This window comes from Myotis yumanensis, unplaced genomic scaffold, assembly GCF_028538775.1.
Source record: "Myotis yumanensis isolate MYYU_CA2020_CCGP unplaced genomic scaffold, mMyoYum1.0.hap1 SCAF_1, whole genome shotgun sequence".
NCBI classification, from domain to species: domain Eukaryota; kingdom Metazoa; phylum Chordata; class Mammalia; order Chiroptera; family Vespertilionidae; genus Myotis; species Myotis yumanensis.
In genome coordinates, this window is record NW_027223752.1 from 155,019,510 (window position 1) to 155,041,108 (window position 21,599).

General features: G+C 44.2%; 1 protein-coding gene across 5 annotated transcripts in view; it reads left to right on the forward strand.

Annotated features, from left to right (window-relative positions):
* SGMS2 (sphingomyelin synthase 2) overlaps positions 1-18,363 on the forward strand; it is a 95,927-nt gene extending 77,564 nt beyond the window's left edge. For all 5 annotated transcript variants that reach the window (XM_070433444.1, XM_070433434.1, XM_070433455.1 and 2 more), the window contains 5 exons: positions 720-1,407; positions 5,223-5,340; positions 10,699-10,852; positions 11,948-12,114; positions 13,671-18,363. In XM_070433444.1, the coding sequence (XP_070289545.1) occupies positions 953-1,407; positions 5,223-5,340; positions 10,699-10,852; positions 11,948-12,114; positions 13,671-13,874 (1,098 nt within the window). In that variant the 5' untranslated portion in view covers positions 720-952 and the 3' untranslated portion in view covers positions 13,875-18,363. The remainder of the gene's footprint in view (positions 1-719; positions 1,408-5,222; positions 5,341-10,698; positions 10,853-11,947; positions 12,115-13,670) is intronic.
* Positions 18,364-21,599: the final 3,236 nt, after the last annotated feature.

A 21,599-nucleotide genomic window follows, 5' to 3' on the forward strand; every position in this document is an offset into this window, starting at 1 on the left:
TCCTGCATATCCCAACTGGGGATTGAGCCCACAACCTGGGCATGTGCCCTAATTGGGAATCAAACCATGACCTCCCGGTTCATAGGTTGATGCTTAACCACTGAGCAACACCAACCAGGTTTGGTTTTTTTAGAGAGAGAGGAAGGGAAAGGGACAGAAAGATAGAAACATTGATGAGAGAGAAACATCAATCGGCTGCCTCCTGCATGCAACCCAGGCATGTGCCCTGACTCAGAATGGAACTGGCGACCTCCTGGTTCAAGGGTCGGCGCTCCACCACTGGGCCATGCCGGCAGGGCAATCATCACAACTTTTTATCCTGTAAGGTTCCTGGAAAAGATGCAGTCGTAGGAAGGAGTGATGTGATCTGGGGAGGTTCTAGCCCATTGTGACTTCATGGTTAGCAACAGGCATCAGTGGCTGATGAGGTGGTTGCAGTGTTGGGTCCTGGCTTCTATTTAAAGAAATTTAAAAGGAATTGATTATTAAAATGTTCCTATTTATACTGACATCAGCTCAAAAAGAGAAGAATTCCAAGATAAAACAATTCAGTATTTTATAAATAAACTCGTCTCGGGAGCTATAACTATGTTCTGACGATACATTTATAAAGCAAATGGCTTTGGTATTTGTTTCCATATTTTGATCATGTTCTTTTTTGGATGGTTGACAGTTGGAGGGGCACGATATCTGATCGTAGTTTTGTTTTGTTTTCACAGGAGCTGAAGTGAAATCTCTGGGGGAAAGAGAATTGGCCTGCTTCCCTGCCAGCGGCGGATGCACAGTGGAGAGCTGCATGGGAGGACCAGTCATCTGGTGGCTACTTTCTACGTTTTACACCAGGAAACCGAATCAGATGAAGAGCCCATGTTTATCTTGGAAATAGAAGGATTAAAAAACGTTTCTACTAAGAACACTACCATCTCCTTTTGGATCTGAAGACTGGGGGACAATGGATATCATAGAGACAGCAAAACTTGAAGAACATATGGAAAATCAAACCAACGATCCGGCAAACACGTACCCACGGCCTGCTGAACCTGCCGAAGAAGAAGAGAAAAATGGCAACGGTAAACCCAAGAGCTTGTCCAATGGGCTGCGGAAGGGCTCCAAGAAGTACCCAGACTATATCCAAATCTCTATGCCCACGGACTCCAGGAGCAAGTTCCCGCTGGAGTGGTGGAAAACGGGCATCGCGTTTGTGTATGCTGTTTTCAACCTCGTCCTGACAACCGTCATGATCACAGTTGTACACGAGAGGGTCCCTCCCAAGGAGCTCAGCCCTCCACTCCCAGACAAGTTTTTTGATTATATTGATCGGGTGAAGTGGGCATTTTCTGTATCAGAAATAAATGGGATTATATTAGTTGGCTTATGGATCACCCAGTGGCTTTTTCTGAGATACAAGTAAGTAGGTCTAACACATTTGGGATTTTTTTAGGGGGGATGCGGGAAGGGGGGCATGTTGGGGGGAATGAGCCATTAGTTTGTACTTATGTGAATAGATGCGTACTTGGAATTATCTTTCTTGGTTTTATCTCATAAATTCAGTCTTATCCAGGTGTTTGATGAAAGGAATCACTAGAAAGGTCTGCCACATTGAATAATCAGTCACTATTCAATAAGCATTGATGGTGCAGCTGTGCCTGGAAGTGACAGCTGTATAGGAAAGAACAGAGGTGCTGTGGTGGGTGACTCAGAGTTTGTGAATTTAAGGTGCAGTTCTGATTTCAAGCAACTTGGCACTGTGGCACTTGCATGATGAATCGAGAGTCGTGGGGAGTAAGAACATTCAATTCATCACGCTTGAGTTATTTCAGGCTCTTGACAGGCGGGGTCAGCGGAGTGCTGGGAGCTTTTCTCCCCCTTGCTCACAATGCAATGACTATACACAAGACTATATAGACCAGCGGTTCTCAACCTGTGGGTCGCGACCCCTTTGGGGAGTCGAGCGACCCTTTCACAGGGGTGGCCTAGGACCATCGGAAAACACATATATAATTACATATTGTTTTTGTGATTAATCACTATGCTTTAATTATGTTCAATTTGTAACAATGAAATTGGGAGTCACCACCACATGAGGAACTGTATTAAAGGGTCGCAGCATCAGGAAGGTTGCTTTGAGGTTTGCTTCTGTTCAGGAGTTCTCACATTTTGCACTTCTTTTCCTTGGGCCTGTTGGCAACCCAGTCCCAAGAATCCGTTTCAGAACCTGAATTTAGAAGTGGGCCATGCGGTTTTGGTTTTAGATTTCTAAAGTAAACGCCTGGTTTCCAGGGCGCCACAAAAGAGCTGTTAGTTCCCGGTTTCGGTCTCCCTGTTTGGGAAGAGCAGAATCAGGAAGTACTAAGCCAGGTACTTTTGCTTTGAAGACACTTGAAAATAGGACATAGCTCTCAAGTGGTTGTTTCTTTCCTGTTAATTCCATAAAAAATAAAGCCCTTCCCTTCCCCTTCTCACTTTATTTATCATTCAGATATATGTTCTCTAATAAGATGCTAGTAATGAAACCACTAAAATAAAAGTTTGATCAAAACATTAGCCACAAACTGAGGCCTTTGAAAATGCAATGTATGTCGATTTAATCAGTACAATTCAAAAATTCAGAGTCAGTAGGATTTCAATACTGGTGCCACAAGATCATTTTTAGAAGAGGGAATTTATGCTGTATTGTTCTTTCAATTGGTTGTTGCTTTGAGATTAGAAGAATTCAATCTGTCTTTGCTGAACAGTCCCCTACATGCAAGTTCGCAGTTTAAAAAACTGAGTCCACCAACAAGTCATTCCTAAGCATTTTCCTTAAAGTGTCCCTCTTAATATGTTTCCTTAATATGTGTAAGTAAAATAGCTATCAATTTTCTTTTACTTAGTAGAATTTTTTTGCTGCTAAAGTTGTCAGTTATGTCATGCTTAGGCTGGAAGTAAACTACGTTTGTTGAACTTTAGTGTTTTTTTAAATTTATCTTTATTGTTGAAAGTATTGCAGATGTCTCCCTTTTTTACCCCCACTGACCTCTTCTACCCGGCCCCATGCTGTCCTCCAACCCCCATAGGCCTTCACCACACTCAACGTTAGTGTTTTTCTCTTCTATGTCTGGAATTGACACTGAACAGAAGAGAGACTGCTTGGGCCAAAGATGTGCTTTCTCCTTTAATTTAGACCTAAGTTTTATTCATATATGTGTGAAAAGAAATCTTCTAGCTTCCAACCTGAGGATCTTAATTTGTTTGAATCTTCACCTGATTGTTGCTACCATGTCAAAACGTGTGGTCACACAGCTGGCCACATATTTTAGTCATATCTACTGCTTTGGTCACAACCCATCATCAAAAAGGTGCTGGGGAAATCACACTAATTTTCCTTTTCATTTTTGAGGTAGAATGGAGCGTATGTTTTAGGAACTAGTGGAGTAATTTTGATAACCTGTTTTGAGCCATCCTGGCTGAATGCGAAATCTCTCTCTCTCTCTCTCTCTCACACACACACACACACACACACACACACCTTCGTAGCTATGGGAAAAGTCATTGGTTGTAGCTCTTTTCCTAAACAAGGCTGCAGAGGGCATGCTTTCCCTTCTTAGCTCATTTTCTCTACAGCTGAACTCAGAACACTGGAGTGAGTATAATTGACTCATGTAATTCCTGCTTATCACTTCCCTTTGTCTAGCACATGGAGCACAGCTTAGCCCTCTTTGAGGGCCTGGGGTTGAATCAAAACGTGAATCATCTTTCACTCAACCAAATGGAGAGACTCCGCAGTGTCTAGCCCCTGTCCCTTTTCAGTGCTATAAAAGGCAGAGCTTGAATAGCAAGCCTTTGAAAGCAGAGCCCTGCAATAAATGCATACTTTCATCAACTCCTCAAGGTGGTGTTCCTCTCTATTTTGACCCCAGAAACCCTGGAATATTCTTAAAATAGGTACTGGAAATAAGGTTCTAAAAATATATTTGTCCATGATTCTTTAAAAGAGAAGCCCCAGCAGTTACCTGATATATTTCAGACCACAGTCTTGTAAAAAACTTAAAGTATCTCTCTCTCTCTCTCTCTCTCTCTCTCTCTCTCTCTCATATCAGTAAGCATGTCCTCCGGTTAGGATTAAAACACATACATACATACATACATAAAAATATGCCACAGGCCTCAAACTGCCTGTTTGTCCAGAAGTCTGACCATTACCAGCTTTGGAAGTTTGAGAGCTCTGAAAATGGGAGACCTGGAATAATACAGTGTGTGTACTAGGGAAGTTCCAGCTAGTAATTCTAGGGATCCCACCGGTCTCTTAATCCCCAGAGCCCAGAGTTTGGAGACCCACCCCCGAACTACACAACAGAAGAGGAGTTTCCGTCTTCACCTGCAAGTGAGGCTACTCAGAACCCTTGCTGCCCATTTGGTACCTTTGCGGCAGTGGTACAATAGTGTGCTCAAGGTCAACCGCTGGGAACCACTGCCTCAGACCGAGGACGTGGATGGTGTAGGATGGGCTAATGTTGGTCAAGACAGCGATCTCCACCAAAACTGATAAAGTGAAAAAGGACTTGTGGTGCTTTTGTTTATTTTTGCCTCTTTTGGTCAAGATTGAATAAGGGTAAACTAATCAGTTTATAACTTCATTATTAAATATTCTTAAATGCACGAGGATACTCTGAATATCTTCAGCATATTCTCTGAAAATCTATAGTGTAGTCATAGACAAAAGTTAATGCCCAGGTTGTCAAAATACTGTTGGATGGTCCCCAAATAATCCTTGTTTCTTATATAACAGGTTTAATGAGTCGTCCCGTTTCCCTGTGTGTCCAATTATGTGGCATGACCTGAGCTCATTTGTTAATTCCTCAGTGGCCGTGGGTTGCTTATACCTTTGGTCTGTTCCCGAGAGGGTTCTATAATGCACTGAGTTGACTGGAAACAGACAGGCTCATTGAATTTTCTCTCAAAGAGTGACTTCTTTCGGAGAGGTGGTTTTCTAGAACCCTCAGTCCCCACAAACTCAACTCCTTTAGGGGCCAGACCACCTAGACTGATTACAGCAAGTGAAGACTGCGGAGCAGCCGCTCTGTGGAATTGTAAGGAGGGGCAGCTCAGAAATAAGCTGTGAAACTGTGGTCTGTTAATGCCATTCTGTGTTACTTTTTATTCTGTCAAGCACTCTTTTACGTAACATTAGGAACAGAAGCAGCAAGTAACCCTGTTTTCCCCCATCCCTCTTATTCCCTTAGGTCAATAGTGGGGCGCAGGTTCTTTTTTATCATCGGAACATTATACCTGTACCGCTGTGTTACCATGTATGTCACTACACTGCCTGTGCCTGGCATGCATTTCCAGTGTGCTCCGAAGGTAAGCACCTCTGATTGAAAACACTTATTAAATATCTGCTCTCTGTTATAATCTTCAGAACACTTTCATGTGTTACCTGAAATATTATTTAGGACTAGAGGCCTGGTGCATGAATTTGTGCACCAGTGAGGTCCCTTCATCTGGCCTGGGGGATCGGGCCAAAACCGGGACCTCGGGAAGGCTCCAGGGCGTGTCTGGCCCGTCTCACTCAGTCCGATCTGCTGGACCCCAGCAGCAAGCTAACCTACCGGTCAGAGCGTCTGCCCCCTGGTGGTCAGTGCACGTCATAGCGAGTGGTTGAGCTGCCTTGGCATATTACTCTTCGATTGGTTGAACGGACAACCGGGCACTTAGCATATTAGGCTTTTATTATATGGGATATTTTCTGTTTTTCTTTAGATTTAGGCGTAAGAAAATTAAAATGTGTTCATAAAATGTATATCTTTGTACATAAAAAATTCATTTTCTGCTACCTGAAAGTTGCTGTTGGGAATTTGACTCCGCTGTTGTACCTTTACTTACTCACTTATGCATTCATTCTGCAAGTGCTCTGCTCCTGTTATGTCCCAGGCACTGTGTAACAGCAGTGACTAAAACAGTTCTTCCCCTACAGCTTACATTCTATTGAGGGATGACAACTGATAAATGTATAACTTGTGCCCGGCCAGTGTGGCTCAGTGATTGAGCGTCACCCTAGGCACCAAGGGATTGCAGTTTGATTCCAGTCAGGGTACATGCCTGGATTTCGGGCTTGATCCCCAGTGGGGGTATGCAGGAGGCAGCAGATTCTCTCTCATCAGTGTTTCTGTCTCTCTATCCTTCTCCCTTTCTCTCTCTATAAAATCAATAAAAACATATTTTTTAAAAGAACTGTATAACTTGTCACATGGTGATAAGCCAGGGGGCTATCAGATGCGTGGTAAACCTGAGTCAGAGTGAAAGGGACGGTGAAGGTAGGTATTAGTTTACAGAGGGGGTCAGAAAGCTTCTTTAATGAGAAAGCATCAGGGCAGCAATCACATGAGGGAGGGAGCTCTATGGATGGGGTGAGAGCCCCAAGCCAAGGAAATAGCTCAGTCACAGAGCGTCAGAGAGAGAGAGAGAGAGAGAGAGAGAGAGAGAGAGCGCAAAGAGGCCAGTGCGGCTGGTGGAACTGTGTAGGTCAAGGTGGTGCAGCCACAGATCCCATGGGGCCTTGTGGCCATTGTAGGAACTTGAACCATGGTCATGTCAAGTGAGTAAGAAGTGAGGAGTCGTTCGCTTTGGGACATTTTGAAAGTGGGGATGACTGGTTGTGTTAATAAGTTGGATACGGCTTTAAGAGAAAGAAGTGAAGGATGACCCCAGTTTTCAGCAATTGAAAAGGCAGAGGGGCCTTTTGCTGAGACAGTGTGGGACACTGAAACTGTCTTAAGCAGGATTTACGGCTTCTCTAGGGAGAGTTGTTTCTCGAGAGAGCTTTTCATCATCCTGGACCCCAGTGCACCCTGGTTTATAACAAAGGAGACTTACAAATCCTGTCTGTGCTCTCTGGACAAGGGAATGAAGTCTAACATCATATTTCACTGAACACTAAGCAGATGTCCAAGGTGGAAGGAAAAATAGAGTTGTTGTGAAGTAGTCAACAGTCTCCCTCCCCAAATATAGGTGTGGTTTGGAGAAGCTGTAATTTTCCAAAGCCATCAAAGCAGAAAGTGTCTGTGATTAAAACAGTGTACATATTGAATTTAAACACTGGCTGATTTTTTAGCGAAGCTAAATTCAGGCACAAGAGAAGTTCAGAAACATAATAAACATTTCTAAGGGGTTATTGCAATGTGTTAAATGAAGACATGGCCAGAGGAAAAAAGGCAAGCATCCTAGTAATGGGTGAGGTTTGCAGGGGTGGAACGCTATGATTACGGACAGAAAGTATCCTCGGTGGAGGAGCTGCAGTATTCAGAAGCCACATTAGTAAACATGGCCCTGGCTAACCCAGCTACAAGTACAGGGGGAGCTCTGGCGGCGTCCTCACTAACCAGCTCCCGCGTTCCTGAAGTACGAGCAGGCTCTCGGTGCCCAACGTGTGACTCAGTGAGGCAAACACGGTCACTTTGTTCGATAGATGTGATCGCTGGTTGTGTTAGAACAGGAGTCAGAATTGCATTCTGAACGTGGCTCCCGGGGCTCCGTAGACTGCGGTTACCGGGCTATCAGGTAACCTGCTTGCCTCCTTTGTCGCTGACTCTATGGAACACCCTTCGTGACTACAGGCAACAACAGAGCTGTGTGTACTGAAACCACTTGCTATGGGAAGATGTCAGGTCTAGTCACTGAGGCCTAACATGGCTTGCCCCTCGCCGGATGTGGCCCCCACGCCCCCCTGGCCAAGGAGCCATCACAGCTATGGGTCCCTGGTGAAACCCTGGCGCTCTCAGTCTTCCAGCTGCCTGGCCCCATATCTACCCTCTGGTTTCCCTTAAGTCCTCTGTGTATGATTTGCTTTAAGCCACCAACCCAAGCTTTTGTTTACAGTCACAAAATCTTTGTTTGAAAAGTGTGTTTAAATAAATGGCGCATGAAATTATGTAGCGCTCTAAGCCCATTTGGCCACGTACAGGAATGTTGGGCTGGCACAGATACAGCCCCTTCCCTGAGAAAGCTCCCGGCCACCCTGGCTGCAGATGCCGCAGGACTTCTCTTCACTGAAGGGACGTGTGGACGGGAAGGTTTCCGGATTGGCAGATGTCAGGCTGGGCTCTCTTGAACCTTATTTATTTTTGTGGGAAATGGGGTGTGGTGGTCACAGTTTGAGGAGCCCGTAAGATCATTGAGCCCCGTCTGCTTTGACTGTTATAATTGATGCTTCTCCGCTGAGCTTTCTACATCTTTAATTCCGTATTCAGTGACGCAGGGGTGGAGAGCGTCTGGCCAGCAGCCTCGATCATTTGGTCTGGTCCTGCCAAGGTGTTAGGGGGGAGTTCATTAAATGTTGGACCCAATATAGCAGGCTAATGCTTACGTTGATAATGTTGTATGGCCTGCGAAGGATGTTATAAATCTCCAAATGGTCCTTGGCAGAAAAAGGTTCCCCACCCCTGCAGTAATGGCATAGAATAGTGTCTGAAAAATGAGGAAAGTAATAGGAACTGGGTGTGTGGCGGGGGTGCCAGTGAACTGGAACAGAAGTAGAAAACAACGCAGTATTTCCCAGATCTGTCCCCCCACTTCCCAGTATTCTTTCTACACTCTTGTTTTAACTTTTTGTTTTGCGGTTCTGTTTATTCTGGGTGTGATCTGACACCTGGGGTAACAGCGACAACACTGAGGGGTGAAGGCCTGGGAGAAGACAGCGAGGAGAGAGTGCCCCCTCTGTTCTGTGGAGGCATATTGAATCGGATGCTCTGGAGCTCCATTCACCAGCGTGGCTGAAAGAGGGAGGGAGGAGAGAGCGTCTGCCTGCTTTTGCTCCTGGTTTGTGTGTGCTTGGGGGCCCGTCTAGCCCGTGATGGCTCCAGGTATTGCTGCTCTTAGAAAACTAGAGTGATGAGTTGGGATGAGTGAGTAAATTTTAAAAAAATTATTATGGTTTTGAAATAAAGAATAATGCGTCCTTTTAAACTGGGAGCAGAGCGTAGGTACCTTATGTGATCTCAGCGTTGACAGTTGTTTGTACCAGCCATCCGACAAATTCCTCAAGGGCTGTGGTTCATCCGATGAGGCACGTGGCTGGATCGCGTCCTCCACGTCAGCTCAGCACAGAGTTGCATGTGGTTGGCGGCACGCCTCGGCGCGGCACCTGAACCGAGCCCTGAGCTGTCAGCTGTCCTGGCCTTCCTCGGTTTGGGCGCTTTGCCGCCTTCTCCAGCCTGTCTCTTCCAGGCAGGACCACCTCTGGCATGTTTGCTTTAAGAATCGTCAACTCTTGATGAAAGTACACAAGTTCTCTTGGTTTTTTTATTCATCTGCACTTGCCCTAAGCAAACTTTTGAAGAAGGTTAAATTTCTGCAAAACCCTGCCCTGTGACCCTGGGTGACGTCTTTTTCTTAACTGTTAACGAGTTGCGGTATGGGCTTTTCCACAAGTTCACCGAAAACCAGAAAGCTCCCCAGACCCATAAGGTTGCTATCCATTGGGAAAGGTTTAGGCACCCGTTGTGGGTGTTGTAGGCCGCCACTCCTGCCCCAATTCCTGCTGTACTGGATTGGAGGGTTTTCCACGTGCTAGAGGCTACCTTAATTTCCCTGCTCCCAGACTCTCTTCCCATCCATCTGTACACGTCTCCCCTCCTGCACCACCACACATCCACCTGGACTAGACTCCCCTGTCTTTACCACTACACAGCCGAACCGCCAGCGTGGCTGAGCTGGCCGTGCTGTGGGGACAGCTGCCCAGAGCGTCGGCGTTGAGTACAAAGGGCCGCCTGTCATTCAGCTATTCCCCAGGTCCCCAAAATAGTCATTAATGCTCTGTCTGTAATTCTCTTCTGATGTGCTGTTGCTTAGTCTTATTTCTGAGTATCACCTTTATTTTTGTAAACATAGTCATTTTATTCTAGATTGATCTTAAATCCTCCCTCTGGCCTCCCCGAATGTCAGTGTTCCACTTTTCTGCACCCACCATACTGAGCAGCTCGGCCCACTCCTCCTTGTAGGCGTACACTTTAATGGCTATAAGCTGGACGGTTGCCTCAAACTCCTGCCCGGCCCATCACTGTTTCCCATACCATCATGATGGCCCCTGCGTCTTTGCCCAAGGGGGCCCCTTCCTGCCCATCGCACACAGGTTATATCTTCAGGGATATTTTGCCTGATCAGGGCTACTCATTTTTAAAGCTGTCAATATGTTGTTGCTAATCCATTATTTCCAAACTTATTTAAAGTGTTGCAGCTTCCCTTTTTAACTGTGTCTGATCAAATATTAATACAGCCATACACACACTCGGGCTGCCCGCTTAACGCAAGGTGTGAACACACTGTTCAATATTAGTAAGGTGCTATTCAGCTAAATCAAATATTAACCATCGAAACCATGACATCTCCCGGCAAAGAGGGAAGAAGGTAGCTTTGATCTTTTTTAGCACATAGCTGTGGTGAGGTCATTGTTATTAATATTTTTAAAAGCTTTGCTCAAGGATACGACATCGCCAAAATGTATTATTAGTAACATATTGAATAATTCAAAACCTGTCACGAAAACTGGCCAATATAATGAATAAAACCCAGTTTGGGGAACTTCCCCCCTGGGATTCTTTTTGATTTTTTAAGTTAAAAAGAAAAGTCACAACCTGGTGACCTTTCTAAGTGTCACGTAAATTAGGCTGAAACACGATTTTATCAGCTTGTAAATTTTCCTCCTGATCTTCTTGTGTCATTCAGCTCAACGGAGACTCTCAGGCAAAAGTGCAGCGGATCCTGCGGTTGATTTCCGGTGGAGGACTGTCCATAACAGGATCGCACATCTTGTGCGGAGACTTCCTCTTCAGCGGTCACACGGTTGTGCTGACACTAACTTATCTGTTCATCAAAGAATGTAAGTAACTCATTCCCACTTGATGGGTTGTTGTAGTGGGAGGGCTCGCTAGGCCCCGAAACCAATGGAAGCCCTTATTCTATTGGAATTGATAGGTGTGTGTGTGTGTGTGTGTGTGAGGGGGGGGGGGGGGGCGGGGTCTGTTGTTCCACTTCCACTTATTGATGCATTCATTGGTTGCTTCTTGTGTGTGCCCTGCCTGGGGATCAAACCCACAACCGTGGTGGGGTGACGCTCTAACCAGCTGAGCTACCCGGCCAGGGCTGGCTTGAGGTTTTCTTTAATTGTGTAAGTTTACATACAGCAAGGAGAGAATTACATTCTCCTTGTTCCAATCTTTGATGGGAAGTAAAATGGCAAATCTGTTATCTTAATACAACTCAACTTTAAAGTCAGCTCGCCACATAAACAGGGCACTCCCTGTTTGTGCCCGTTTCCCGTGCAATTGGGAAAAACAGCCACTTTCTAAATTATACATGTGCTATTGTCCTGAGTGAGCAGTGGTTCCAGTGGTCTCTTTGAACAGCCTGCTTCTGGAATTAGATGCATCATTTATATATTTTTTGCTCTCCCGCCTTTTGACCAGTTTGGACTCTCTCCTCATTTGTCCCGTTGTGATGAGTGGATTTGCATTCAGTCATGTGAGCAGAAAACGTGGGACCAGGACCACTTTGAGGTTAACGACAGAGGGCTGCACCCAGCTGTGCAGACACTATCACTGGGCCTGGGTTCCTATCAAATCGGCCTGGCTCCTGGTACTCTGTGTCTTGCTGGTCGAGAAAACGTTTTTTTAACCTTGCTATTCCACACAAAGTCCATGTCTCTATTCGTTGGCAACCGGGCTAGGCTCCCACAGACAGTGGGTTATTAATAATTGTGTCATCAACTTTTAGACCTGCTCCCTGTAGCGCCCCCTCCCCCCTTCCCTCCTACCGGAGAAAGCCCTGGGCTGTTCACAGCCCTGCGTTTTGGGTTCTTGGTTTTCTCCTTCCGGAGACGTGTTGACCTCAGACTATTCTGATTAAGGCCAGTAGGAGAGACTAGTCATTAAGCGCCTCTCCGGGAACCTCATTACTCCCGTTTTCTCCCCTGCAGACTCGCCTCGTCACTTCTGGTGGTATCACTTAGTCTGCTGGCTGCTGAGCGCCGCTGGGATCATCTGCATTCTCGTAGCTCACGAGCACTACACGGTGGACGTCATCGTCGCCTACTACATCACCACACGGCTGTTCTGGTGGTACCATTCAATGGCCAACGAAAAGGTGAGAGCGGTGAAATGACCCTTGGGTAACTTCTTTACAGGCAAGGGAGCCCTTTTCGTACAGTGGGGTTTGGGTGGCTTAGTGGGAATGACTGCTGTTGCTGCCCAAGTGTGTGGTTAGCTCAGTTCAGTTCTTACCCTTATATCCATTATTGTGTTTTAAAACAAAGAACATCACAAGTATAAATAACATCTATATATATAAAAGCCTAAGCGACGGAAAGACCGTATGACTGATCGACCGGTCACTATGATGTGCACTGACCACCAGGAGCAGGTGCTCAACGCAGGAGCTGCCCCCTGGTGGTCATTGTGCTCCCACAGCCAACCTCCCCAGCTAGCCAACCTCCCGTGGTCCCCCCCAGCCAGTCAACCTCCTGCGGCCCCGATCGGCTCGCTCGATCGGCTCGCTCGATCGCCGGCCAGGCTAAGGGACCCCACCCGTGCATGAATTCGTGCACCAGGCTTCTAGTTTAAGGATAAAAATGTATGATTACAGAGCACAGTGTTATACTAATTCAACTACTGTAATTTATATGAGAATTAAAGAAGTACATACGCTAAATTAAAATGCAGGCACCTTCTCTCTAGCAGCACAGAGGTGCAGCTAGGTAACACCCCTGCCTTCAGAGAACTCAAGTTTGAGAACAACTTGGCAACTATTTTTGGAAGTCAGGCAAATTAAGTGCCTTATGACTAACTGGATTTAGTACATCTTTTGGTGATGTGGTGCTCTCTGGCTTCTTTCTTATTCTTATTTCTTCTGCGTCCTATTTCCAGATGCACTTTTTTCTTCTCCCACACGTTCTGAGAGAGCTAGCTCCAATGCCACCTCTTCTGGGAAGCCCTCCCGGACTTCGTTCTCTGCTGCTAGTCCCGAGATGGAATTGTCCCTCCCCTCCCTGTGCTTTCCTAGCCTTGGTGCATGTCCAACAGTTAGTCTGTGTGCCACGACCTACCCTGGGGTCGTCTTGCCATTTTGTCTGTTGCATGCAGAGTGAGAAGAATTTGGGAGAGATTGAAATGTTGTCCTTCCCAAAGGCTCTCAGTCCGGTTCTAATGGAGTGGTGCCCACTAATGAGGGCCCTCTCTATGGACCTTGTAGCTCTGTTTCCTGTTTTATAGTCTCCTGTTGCCATCTTCTGTTTAGTTATCAGCTGACACCACAGAACCAAGCTTTCATCTTTCCTCTTAAAAGTGCTCACCCTTGTGAGCTCTCCTCTCTCTTCCCTGGTCGCTTAGGCTTTTATATATATAGATCTGACCACTCAGTTCCTGAAAATTGTTCCACCCGGGTAACTGCCACCTGCATTCCTCAGTCTCCATTGTCACTGGAGTTGCAGGCAGGCAATCGGCATGAGCCACGAGAGGGAAGACGGAGGGGCTGGGAGGGGTGGGGCCAGGTGACATCCGGTCGGGAAGAGGCGCAGACAGTATGCCTTGGGACCCGGAGGCTGCTCCTCCTCTGCCGTTACAGCGAGTGACGGTTTAACTAATGGGGAAAGTCAGGATGCATGAAAAATATGCCTCATTTCACTCTTCCCTTGTCTTTTACAGAACCTGAAGGTCTCTTCACAGACTAATTTCTTATCTCGTGCGTGGTGGTTCCCCATCTTTTATTTTTTTGAGAAAAACGTCCAAGGCTCGATTCCTTGCTGCTTCTCCTGGCCGCTCTCCTGGCCTCCGGGCTGCTTTAAGTCTTCGTGCAAGAAGTACTCGCGGGTTCAGAAGATCGGGGAAGACAATGAGAAATCTACCTGAGGAGCAAAACAAAGGCTTCAGCTCTTATACCCAAAGAGGTATCGCTGTAACCAAAGGGATAGTTTTTTGTTTGTTTTTTTATTTTAGGAGAACTGACTGGTAAATGAAGAAGTGGACCAAATTTTGTGTAAACGATTAGAAAGATGAACAAAGAGTTACGCTTTGACTGTTTGTTTTTTTACGCCTCCTGGGAAAGTCGTATTCTCCTGAGGCTCTTCCTTCATGGTGACAAGCCCTCCACCGGGATCCCCTGACGAGCTTGGAAAGAGGTGCCAAAGAACACGTCCGCCTGCCTGCCCTTAGTCTTTCTCCACTAAAGCATTTTTTCAGGATTTCTTTTCCTCCAGGGTCAGAAGGATTTGCCAATGTTTTCAATAAACTATCTGGACAGATACAACCTAATGTTGAGGGTGGATTTGAGCACTGGGCCGCTTAGTGAGGGGGAGACGCAGGGGTTGTGAGGAAACTTCGGGTGAACTTATTCTCCCTGTCCTGGGGAAGGTCAGGGCCAGGTCTGCGAATAAGTACTGCTGCTACCACCCAATGTACTATGTGTCACTTTTACTTTATTTTTTTAACTGATCATTTTATTTAAAACATGAAAGAAACGTGATCTAAGTAAATATGGAAATATTTGACACGCCCCCACAGATTTTACTTGGGCGTAAATATTTAATTTTAAGATGTCTATGACAGATGCACAGGGAGCAGGGCTGTTTCCGCTCACAGTGGTCCTTGTTTGCACACTTGCTGAGCACAGGCTGAAAAACACGTGTGTGAACTGGGGCTCGTGCCACGTGGGGAACAAGCCTGCATTTCTCGCCCAGGTGCCCCCTGGGTGAGGTCTGTTTCAGAGCTGCTCACTGGAACTCAGAAATGCGATTGGTCACATCTCACTATACCCACTTCTTTCTAGTTACATTCTGCTTTATGGGAAAAGGAAGACGGGGTCCAAAAGTTTAATGAATGCATCCTTTTTGCAAGAGGCCCAGCTTCTTGCAAACGGAGTGTTTATAGGAAGGAAGGACTAAGGAGACAGACCACAATGAAGTCGTTCTACTCTGACCCTGAAAGGACACCACGGTGCTGCACGCTAACCTGCTGTTGGAATCCAGGTGTTAGACAGCACAGCTAGTCGCTAAAGCGGGGCTGGTCGTTTCTAAAGTTCTTTCAGGTGATGCAAAAAAAAAAGATGGATTTGATCAGATTTAATGCTGTCAGAGTTAGTGCATTGTTTCATGCTGTTGGGGCTGTGGACAATTCTTAATTTCTTACAACTTCTAGGACCTTAGAAAAAGATCTAAAGTTACACAGTCATGAGCACAGAGAACAGAGAGGCCAACTCTGTGGGAAGGCAGTTACATTTATATTGAAGGCAACAATTTCCCACCCCTTAGAATGAAAACAAAAAACCAAAAACCACCCCTAAATTTGCCATGAACCAGTCAGCCCTGAGTTGATATACAAAATTGACCTTTAGATTACTTGAGCGAAGCACAGTACACACTGAAATGTGTTCAGGAAGGGTCTTTATCCTTTGGTGCTAAAATTCTCTGTGCTTCCAGTGTAGCTCCTGCTCTGTGTAATAGAAGAATCACTAAAGGAAACGTAGTTGAGTCCAACACCAGGAAGAAAGATTTTCTAATCTGGCATTTGAAACAAGAAACAACACCCTAAACCTTCTTGGCAGGTTTTGAAATGCAGGAAGTTTTTCTGGTATTTATCATTAAACCAATAAGAAACATATCCATACCTTACCAGATGTTTAGCTAGAATTCCACATAACTTTCGCCTATGAAATATGGGCACGTGTGAAAAAACAAGGTGTTCTGTGTGAAGACGCTGATGTTAAATTCCTGTTGTCCGACGGTGAGGAAAAACATATGATGCGGAAGCCTGGGCTTTGCTCTCCTAACACTGGTACATTGAGCCTCTGACTTAAATAAGACAACCTGGTATATCTGAGAGCCTTATTCCTACATTGTAGATAGCCCACTCGTCATCAAATTAAATTAGGGAACGTATTTAAGCTTTTAAAATCCTGGCGCTTTGATTGCTGGAGGCCCTCGAAATAGTAAACCTTGCATTTTAGTCAGGTAACTAGTTTTGTTTTTAAATAATGCCATCACCTTTTCAAGAACTTTTTAAAAGGACTTCTGACTCCACCTGTGGACACGGCGGCTCCCGCGCTCCTCACAGTGTATGCCATAGCTCTGTCACTGGCGCTGCGGGAGCATGTGGTACCAGAATAAGGGTGAGGGGGAAATATCAAGTTTCAAGGTGGGAAGGTGAGAATAGTGACTCTCATTTACATTTAGAAAAGCAAACTTGAGGTCTAACCCAACCTGCCACTTTAGAGTATGAAACATGAACAATTACTAGACGTAGGGTGGTGATCACTTCACAGTCTATAGAAATAGCAAATGATTATGTTGTAAACCTGAAACTAATACGTCACTTATATCTCTGTTTTAAAAAATTTCGATCTTGCCTCTCAAACAGTAAACTTTTGGAGCTCCTTTTCCTGCTTAATCAATATATAACATCGATTATGGTTTTTGTGAACTTGTGCTCCTCTTGGAAGCTTTTCCTATAATTTAGTCCTCTGTGCAGTATCTATAACATGTAATTCCTCTAAGTTAGAACACTTTTTTTCTAAATTCTTTGAAATGGGAATGAATTCCTCTCATTATAAGTTTGGAGCTCCTCCACTAGCTCTGAAAATAAAGCATTCTTCCTCAAGTCCAATGGAAGTAATTTGGAATTTTTAATTTAATTTACTGGCATCTTGGAAAACAAGTTTTGCTGTGGAAGGAAGGCTGGCTGGAGTGAGGGCGAGTCTCTAGTCTGCTTTATGGATGACTTTGCATTAGGTTCTTGGCTGTATACCAGCGCCCCCTTGTGGAAATATGTCATATGACTTTGAACACAAACCTGCCATTTTTTAAAGTGTATTTTCAAGTTTTTAAAAGGCATATGTTTTTTATTTATTTTTTTGCGAATAATCTTGAAAGCATAATGCAAATGGAATTATGTTAAATGTATTTTAAACCTTTCCCAAAGGGAAAATGTACTTAGACCACAGGGAGTTGCAATTCTAATCTTTTATCCATTTGATCAAAGAAAATTTGCAGACCATTTTTACCTCTCACCATCACAATCATTAATGTCTCCCTTTATGACTACCGACACTTTGTTTACTTTGAAACACCAAGTTGGCTGCCTTTTTTATTTTACATGTTAGATAGAACTCATGCAGTTTCTTTTTTTATCACATCTTGTTCCTTGAATATTTTGAACATTTTTGAATTATTTTTTTATTGTTTATTTTTGTTTTGCACTGTAAAACTGATTAAAAATTTAAGCCGGTCTTAGCACACTTCTGTAGTGTCAGGAAGTGTAAGAAGGAATTTCATAATAAATATGTTTGCATGTTTAAATCAAGCATATTAATAGTAATATGCTATGTGTTGAAGGTTTTTCTGTTTGTATGTATAAAGATTCCTAGCATTTTTGTTTAATGTCATTGTGTTGCAATAATTTAACTCATTTGACTTACTTGCTGAAAATATTTTGTCTATTAAGAAGTGCTCTTGACTTCAATACCTAAACACTGAAAATTGTGTCTAAGGTGCCCAAAGATAAGTTTTTATATAGATTTACACCTTATAAGTTGGGATTTGTTTTGTTATTCATTAATTTAACTATGCTGTGTTCTAAATGAATTATGAATGAGACTAGTTCTTTATTCTGAAATTATTTAAAATTGTCCTTTAAAAGAATAAGAGGAAGCTATAAATATAAGCTAATCTAGTTGCCAAGTTGGGATTCATTATTTAATTTAACTCCTATGCAATGATTAATGCTGCAAAATGTATGGTTATGTTATGGTATATTCACAAAAGAAATATTATTATGAGGTTTGAGAGGTGTAGCCTATTGTATTCTTTCAGAAATTTACTGTACTGTTTCAATGTGTTAAGTGCCTTGTTGTAAAGTAAAATTTTAAGCCTAGAATGCATTATTTTCCTGACATATATTTTTCATTATGATATATACTGTATGTTATTGTAATAGTTTTATTAAATGCTTATGTTTTAATCAAATATGTGATTTTCAGAAGCTCTTTTCTCCTACCCACCAGTACCTTAATCATTAGTCTATCATATGGGGTTTGAATTCAGGTCCTTTTTTTTAAAGAGGAAATTATCTTTGTTTAGAAGTATGTTTTTCATGCTTGTGCTTTTATATTTGTAGAAACATTTCAGGAGGAATTTAGAAGTGTAACTATAGTTTGTACTTCAAAATGCCATTTTACATTTACATTTTAAGTGCCTAATTGTTAGTTAAAACTAATTTATGTTTTTATTCTAAAGACATATGTGTACTTGGTTTCTAATCTCTTTGGCTTTGCTTTAAAAAAAACACACAAAAAAGCAAGAGCCTCTACTTCCTATTTACCCAATAAACCACCGTGACAGCAACAGTATTTTGAAAATCAGTACTACTATTTCTTTCAATTAAAAAATATTGTTTTCTTTAAAGATTTAAAAAATGTATTTAGTCTTATATGCTTATTAAAACCACTAGTGGGTTATTTTTTTCAAGTACTATTTTTAAAATGAGCTGATAATTTAAACTGAGTGTTATTTTTCCTGCCCTTGGATTTAAGATGAAAAAAATAACTCAGCCCTGGCCAGGGAGCTCAGTGAGTTGGAGTGTTGGTCCGTGCACCAAAAGGCTGTGGGGTTTGATCTCTGGTCAGGGTGTGTATGGGAGGCAGCTGGTCAATGCTTTCTCTCTCTCTCTCTCTCTCTCTCTCTCTCTCTCTTCCCCCCCCCATCCTTTCTTTAAAAATCAATAAACATATCGAGTGAGGATTAAAGAATAATAATTCATAACAACATAAGGTCATTCGTGGAGAAGAAAAGCCAGTTCCCTGCTCCATGATTCTGATTCTCATTGTTCACAAAGAGACAAAATCATGCTTCCTCGAGGAGAGCAGAGTCCTTCCTGTCAGAAAGAAATGTCATCTTCATCCCTTCACGGAGCAGGCACCGGGATAAAGTCCTCAACTAAACCCTGACAGCATAGTCATTGCAACACTGGACTGATGACTTGTCTTTGGACCCTCTGTTGAAAGATGAAGGCACGGCTTCCAAAGACAAGTTCAGTAGAATGAAGGGACTAGGGCAGTGGTTCTCAACCTTCTGGCCCTTTAAATACAGATCCTCATGTTGTGACCCAACCATAAAATTATTTTCGTTGCTACTTCATAACTGTAATGTTGCTACTGTTATGAATCGTAATGTAAATATCTGATATGCAGGAAGGTCTTAGGTGACGTCACCCCCGTGAAAGGGTTGTTCGACCGCCAAAGGGATCATGACCCACAGGTTGAGAACCGCTGGACTAGGGTAAGATAAATCGAGTTCAAAGGCTAAGTTGTTGGATATAGTCCAGGTTACTATGGATTATCTGGGAACGATAAGAGTAGAGATCAGGAGAGTCTTTTGCCACCTGCACCCAGGCCTCAGATGAAAAGCTGGTCCCTCCTCCCGTTTGAGACGTTTGCACACCAATTTTGCTGGCTACAGCCCAAAGAGCGTCCTTACCCAGCGTACGTTATACCAGGAGCTGATGTGCTGCTGCACAAAACTTGACATCTAACATTTCATTTTCTAGTAAAATACACAAGAATATCAGAAGCATGACACTAGATGATTCACTGATACAAGTTAGAACAGCACAGCTTATGCACTGTGTCCACGTGATGCACATTACTCTGTACGTGGCCCATATGATGAGGCAGGGCATTTTATAGTTTTTATGCTCCACCTGCATTCTTTAATCTTCACAAAACCCTGCAAGGCAGGCAAAGAAGTGGTGACCCCATTCCGTGAGATGAAAGAGTTCCTAGTGTCACAGCTTGGAGCCTGAGTTCTGTTTTCTCTGTTTGGCGGCCTCCCTGACATAATTACTGGGGTTGCCACCCCAGTTTGTTAAAGGCGCTGCTGTTGTTTATTTGTTAGGGGACTTGATTCCCTTTTCAACCAGTTAGTTTGTTTAAGAGGGAGACTGGTCCTTGGAACAAGTTCTTTGTCAAATGCTACTGATTTTTCTTACAGTTGCAGTTTACATTTACTTAGAGTTTACATTTCAGAGGGGAGGAAATTCAATGTTTCTGGTGCAAAACAGCATTGAAGGCAAAAGGACCCCCAGTGTTGGACTCACAGGTTTGTTCGAATTGCAAGTATCACTCATAGCGTAGACACTGTTGTGCACTTAGCCTGGCACAGGTTAAATGGGGAGCATAAAAGTGCTAGGCTTTATCTCTAAACTAGTGACCCGGTGCATGAAATTGTGCACGTTAAAAGGGAATTAATTGGAAGAAATATTTTCATGTTGCTATTTGCCCTTTCTCTATAATAGAAGTGTCAGAGATGAAAGAAAAATAGTAAAATGTATATGAAAATCTTCCTCCTGTTAGAGTCTGGGGCGTGCCACAGGAACCAGAGTCAAGTCCCCGCCCACCCACATGTGTCTTGAAATCACCCCAGACCCAGACCTGGCTAGCCGTACCCCTATTGGCCTAGATCTAGACCCAGCCGGCCCCACCCCCGTCAAGCCCCGCCGGGTCGGGGGGAGGCGCAGCCTCAGGTCGCCTGGCCCGAGCTGGGAAGTACACCTTGAGGTCCCCTGGCCCAGCCAGGGGGCATGGCCTGAGGTCCCCTGTCAAGCTCCACCAGGCGGGGAGCGCAGCCTCAGGTCCCTGCTGATTGCTCGTTAAGGCTCATTACGGGAACTCGGCCTCCACTGTGGGCGCAGCCATCTTGACCGTTATGGCATGGTAGTCAATTTGCATATTCCCTCTTTATTAGAGAAGATGACTCTCAGGACTTATTCTCAAGGGGATGTCAAAAAGGAGAGATAGATGGCCTGCTTTTAAAGGACAGCACAGCTCTGAGGGATGGCATGGAATTGGAGTCAGTATTGTCCTGATCGATTCCGAGCTCCCAAAAGGACCAAAGTGCAGCCCTAGGATTGTTTGATCCTGGCATGAACTGGAGAATTTTCTATGCTAAAAATCTGGCCAACCCCATATGTGTGCTTGCTTCTGGCCAAGTTTCAGGGCACACTTCACTTCATTTGCTAGATCCAAGCACTAATCTCCTTTTCTTTCTAAGTTCCTTAAACTATGTATTTATTTGGGTAAATGGAAAAGAAGCTGCCGTACAGGAGGCTAATAGGTTTCCCCTTACCTGACAGGCACAGCAGCCCTGCACGGTGAGTCTCCTAAGCTCCATTCACAAAGGTGACATCTTCTAATACCATCCTATTAGGGGTTAGGGTTTCACATATGGATTTTGGGGGCACACAAACACCTGGGCTTTTTAATTTTAAAAAGCACATCTTTTTAAAGCAAAGTGCACTGCTTATAGTACAGTCTCAAGCTCTGCGGGTTTCATGGTTCCTCCTAATCAGGGCCCTGCCTAGGCAAGGCACTTTCCCACTGCTGTCAACCAATAGCACCATCTGCCCGGGTCAGGCTGCTCTGTCCCTGTCCTCTGTTCTGCAGTCATCAGTCCTGCCCTGTGACGTGCTTTCAAATGTCACCTGTCTCCCCAAGAGAGAACACGGTGGCCCAGAGCTCTCTGGGTTTGAATCTCAGTTCTTCCAGTCCTACTTTTTAAAGCAGACCTTAAAAAGTAGCCTAACCTCTCT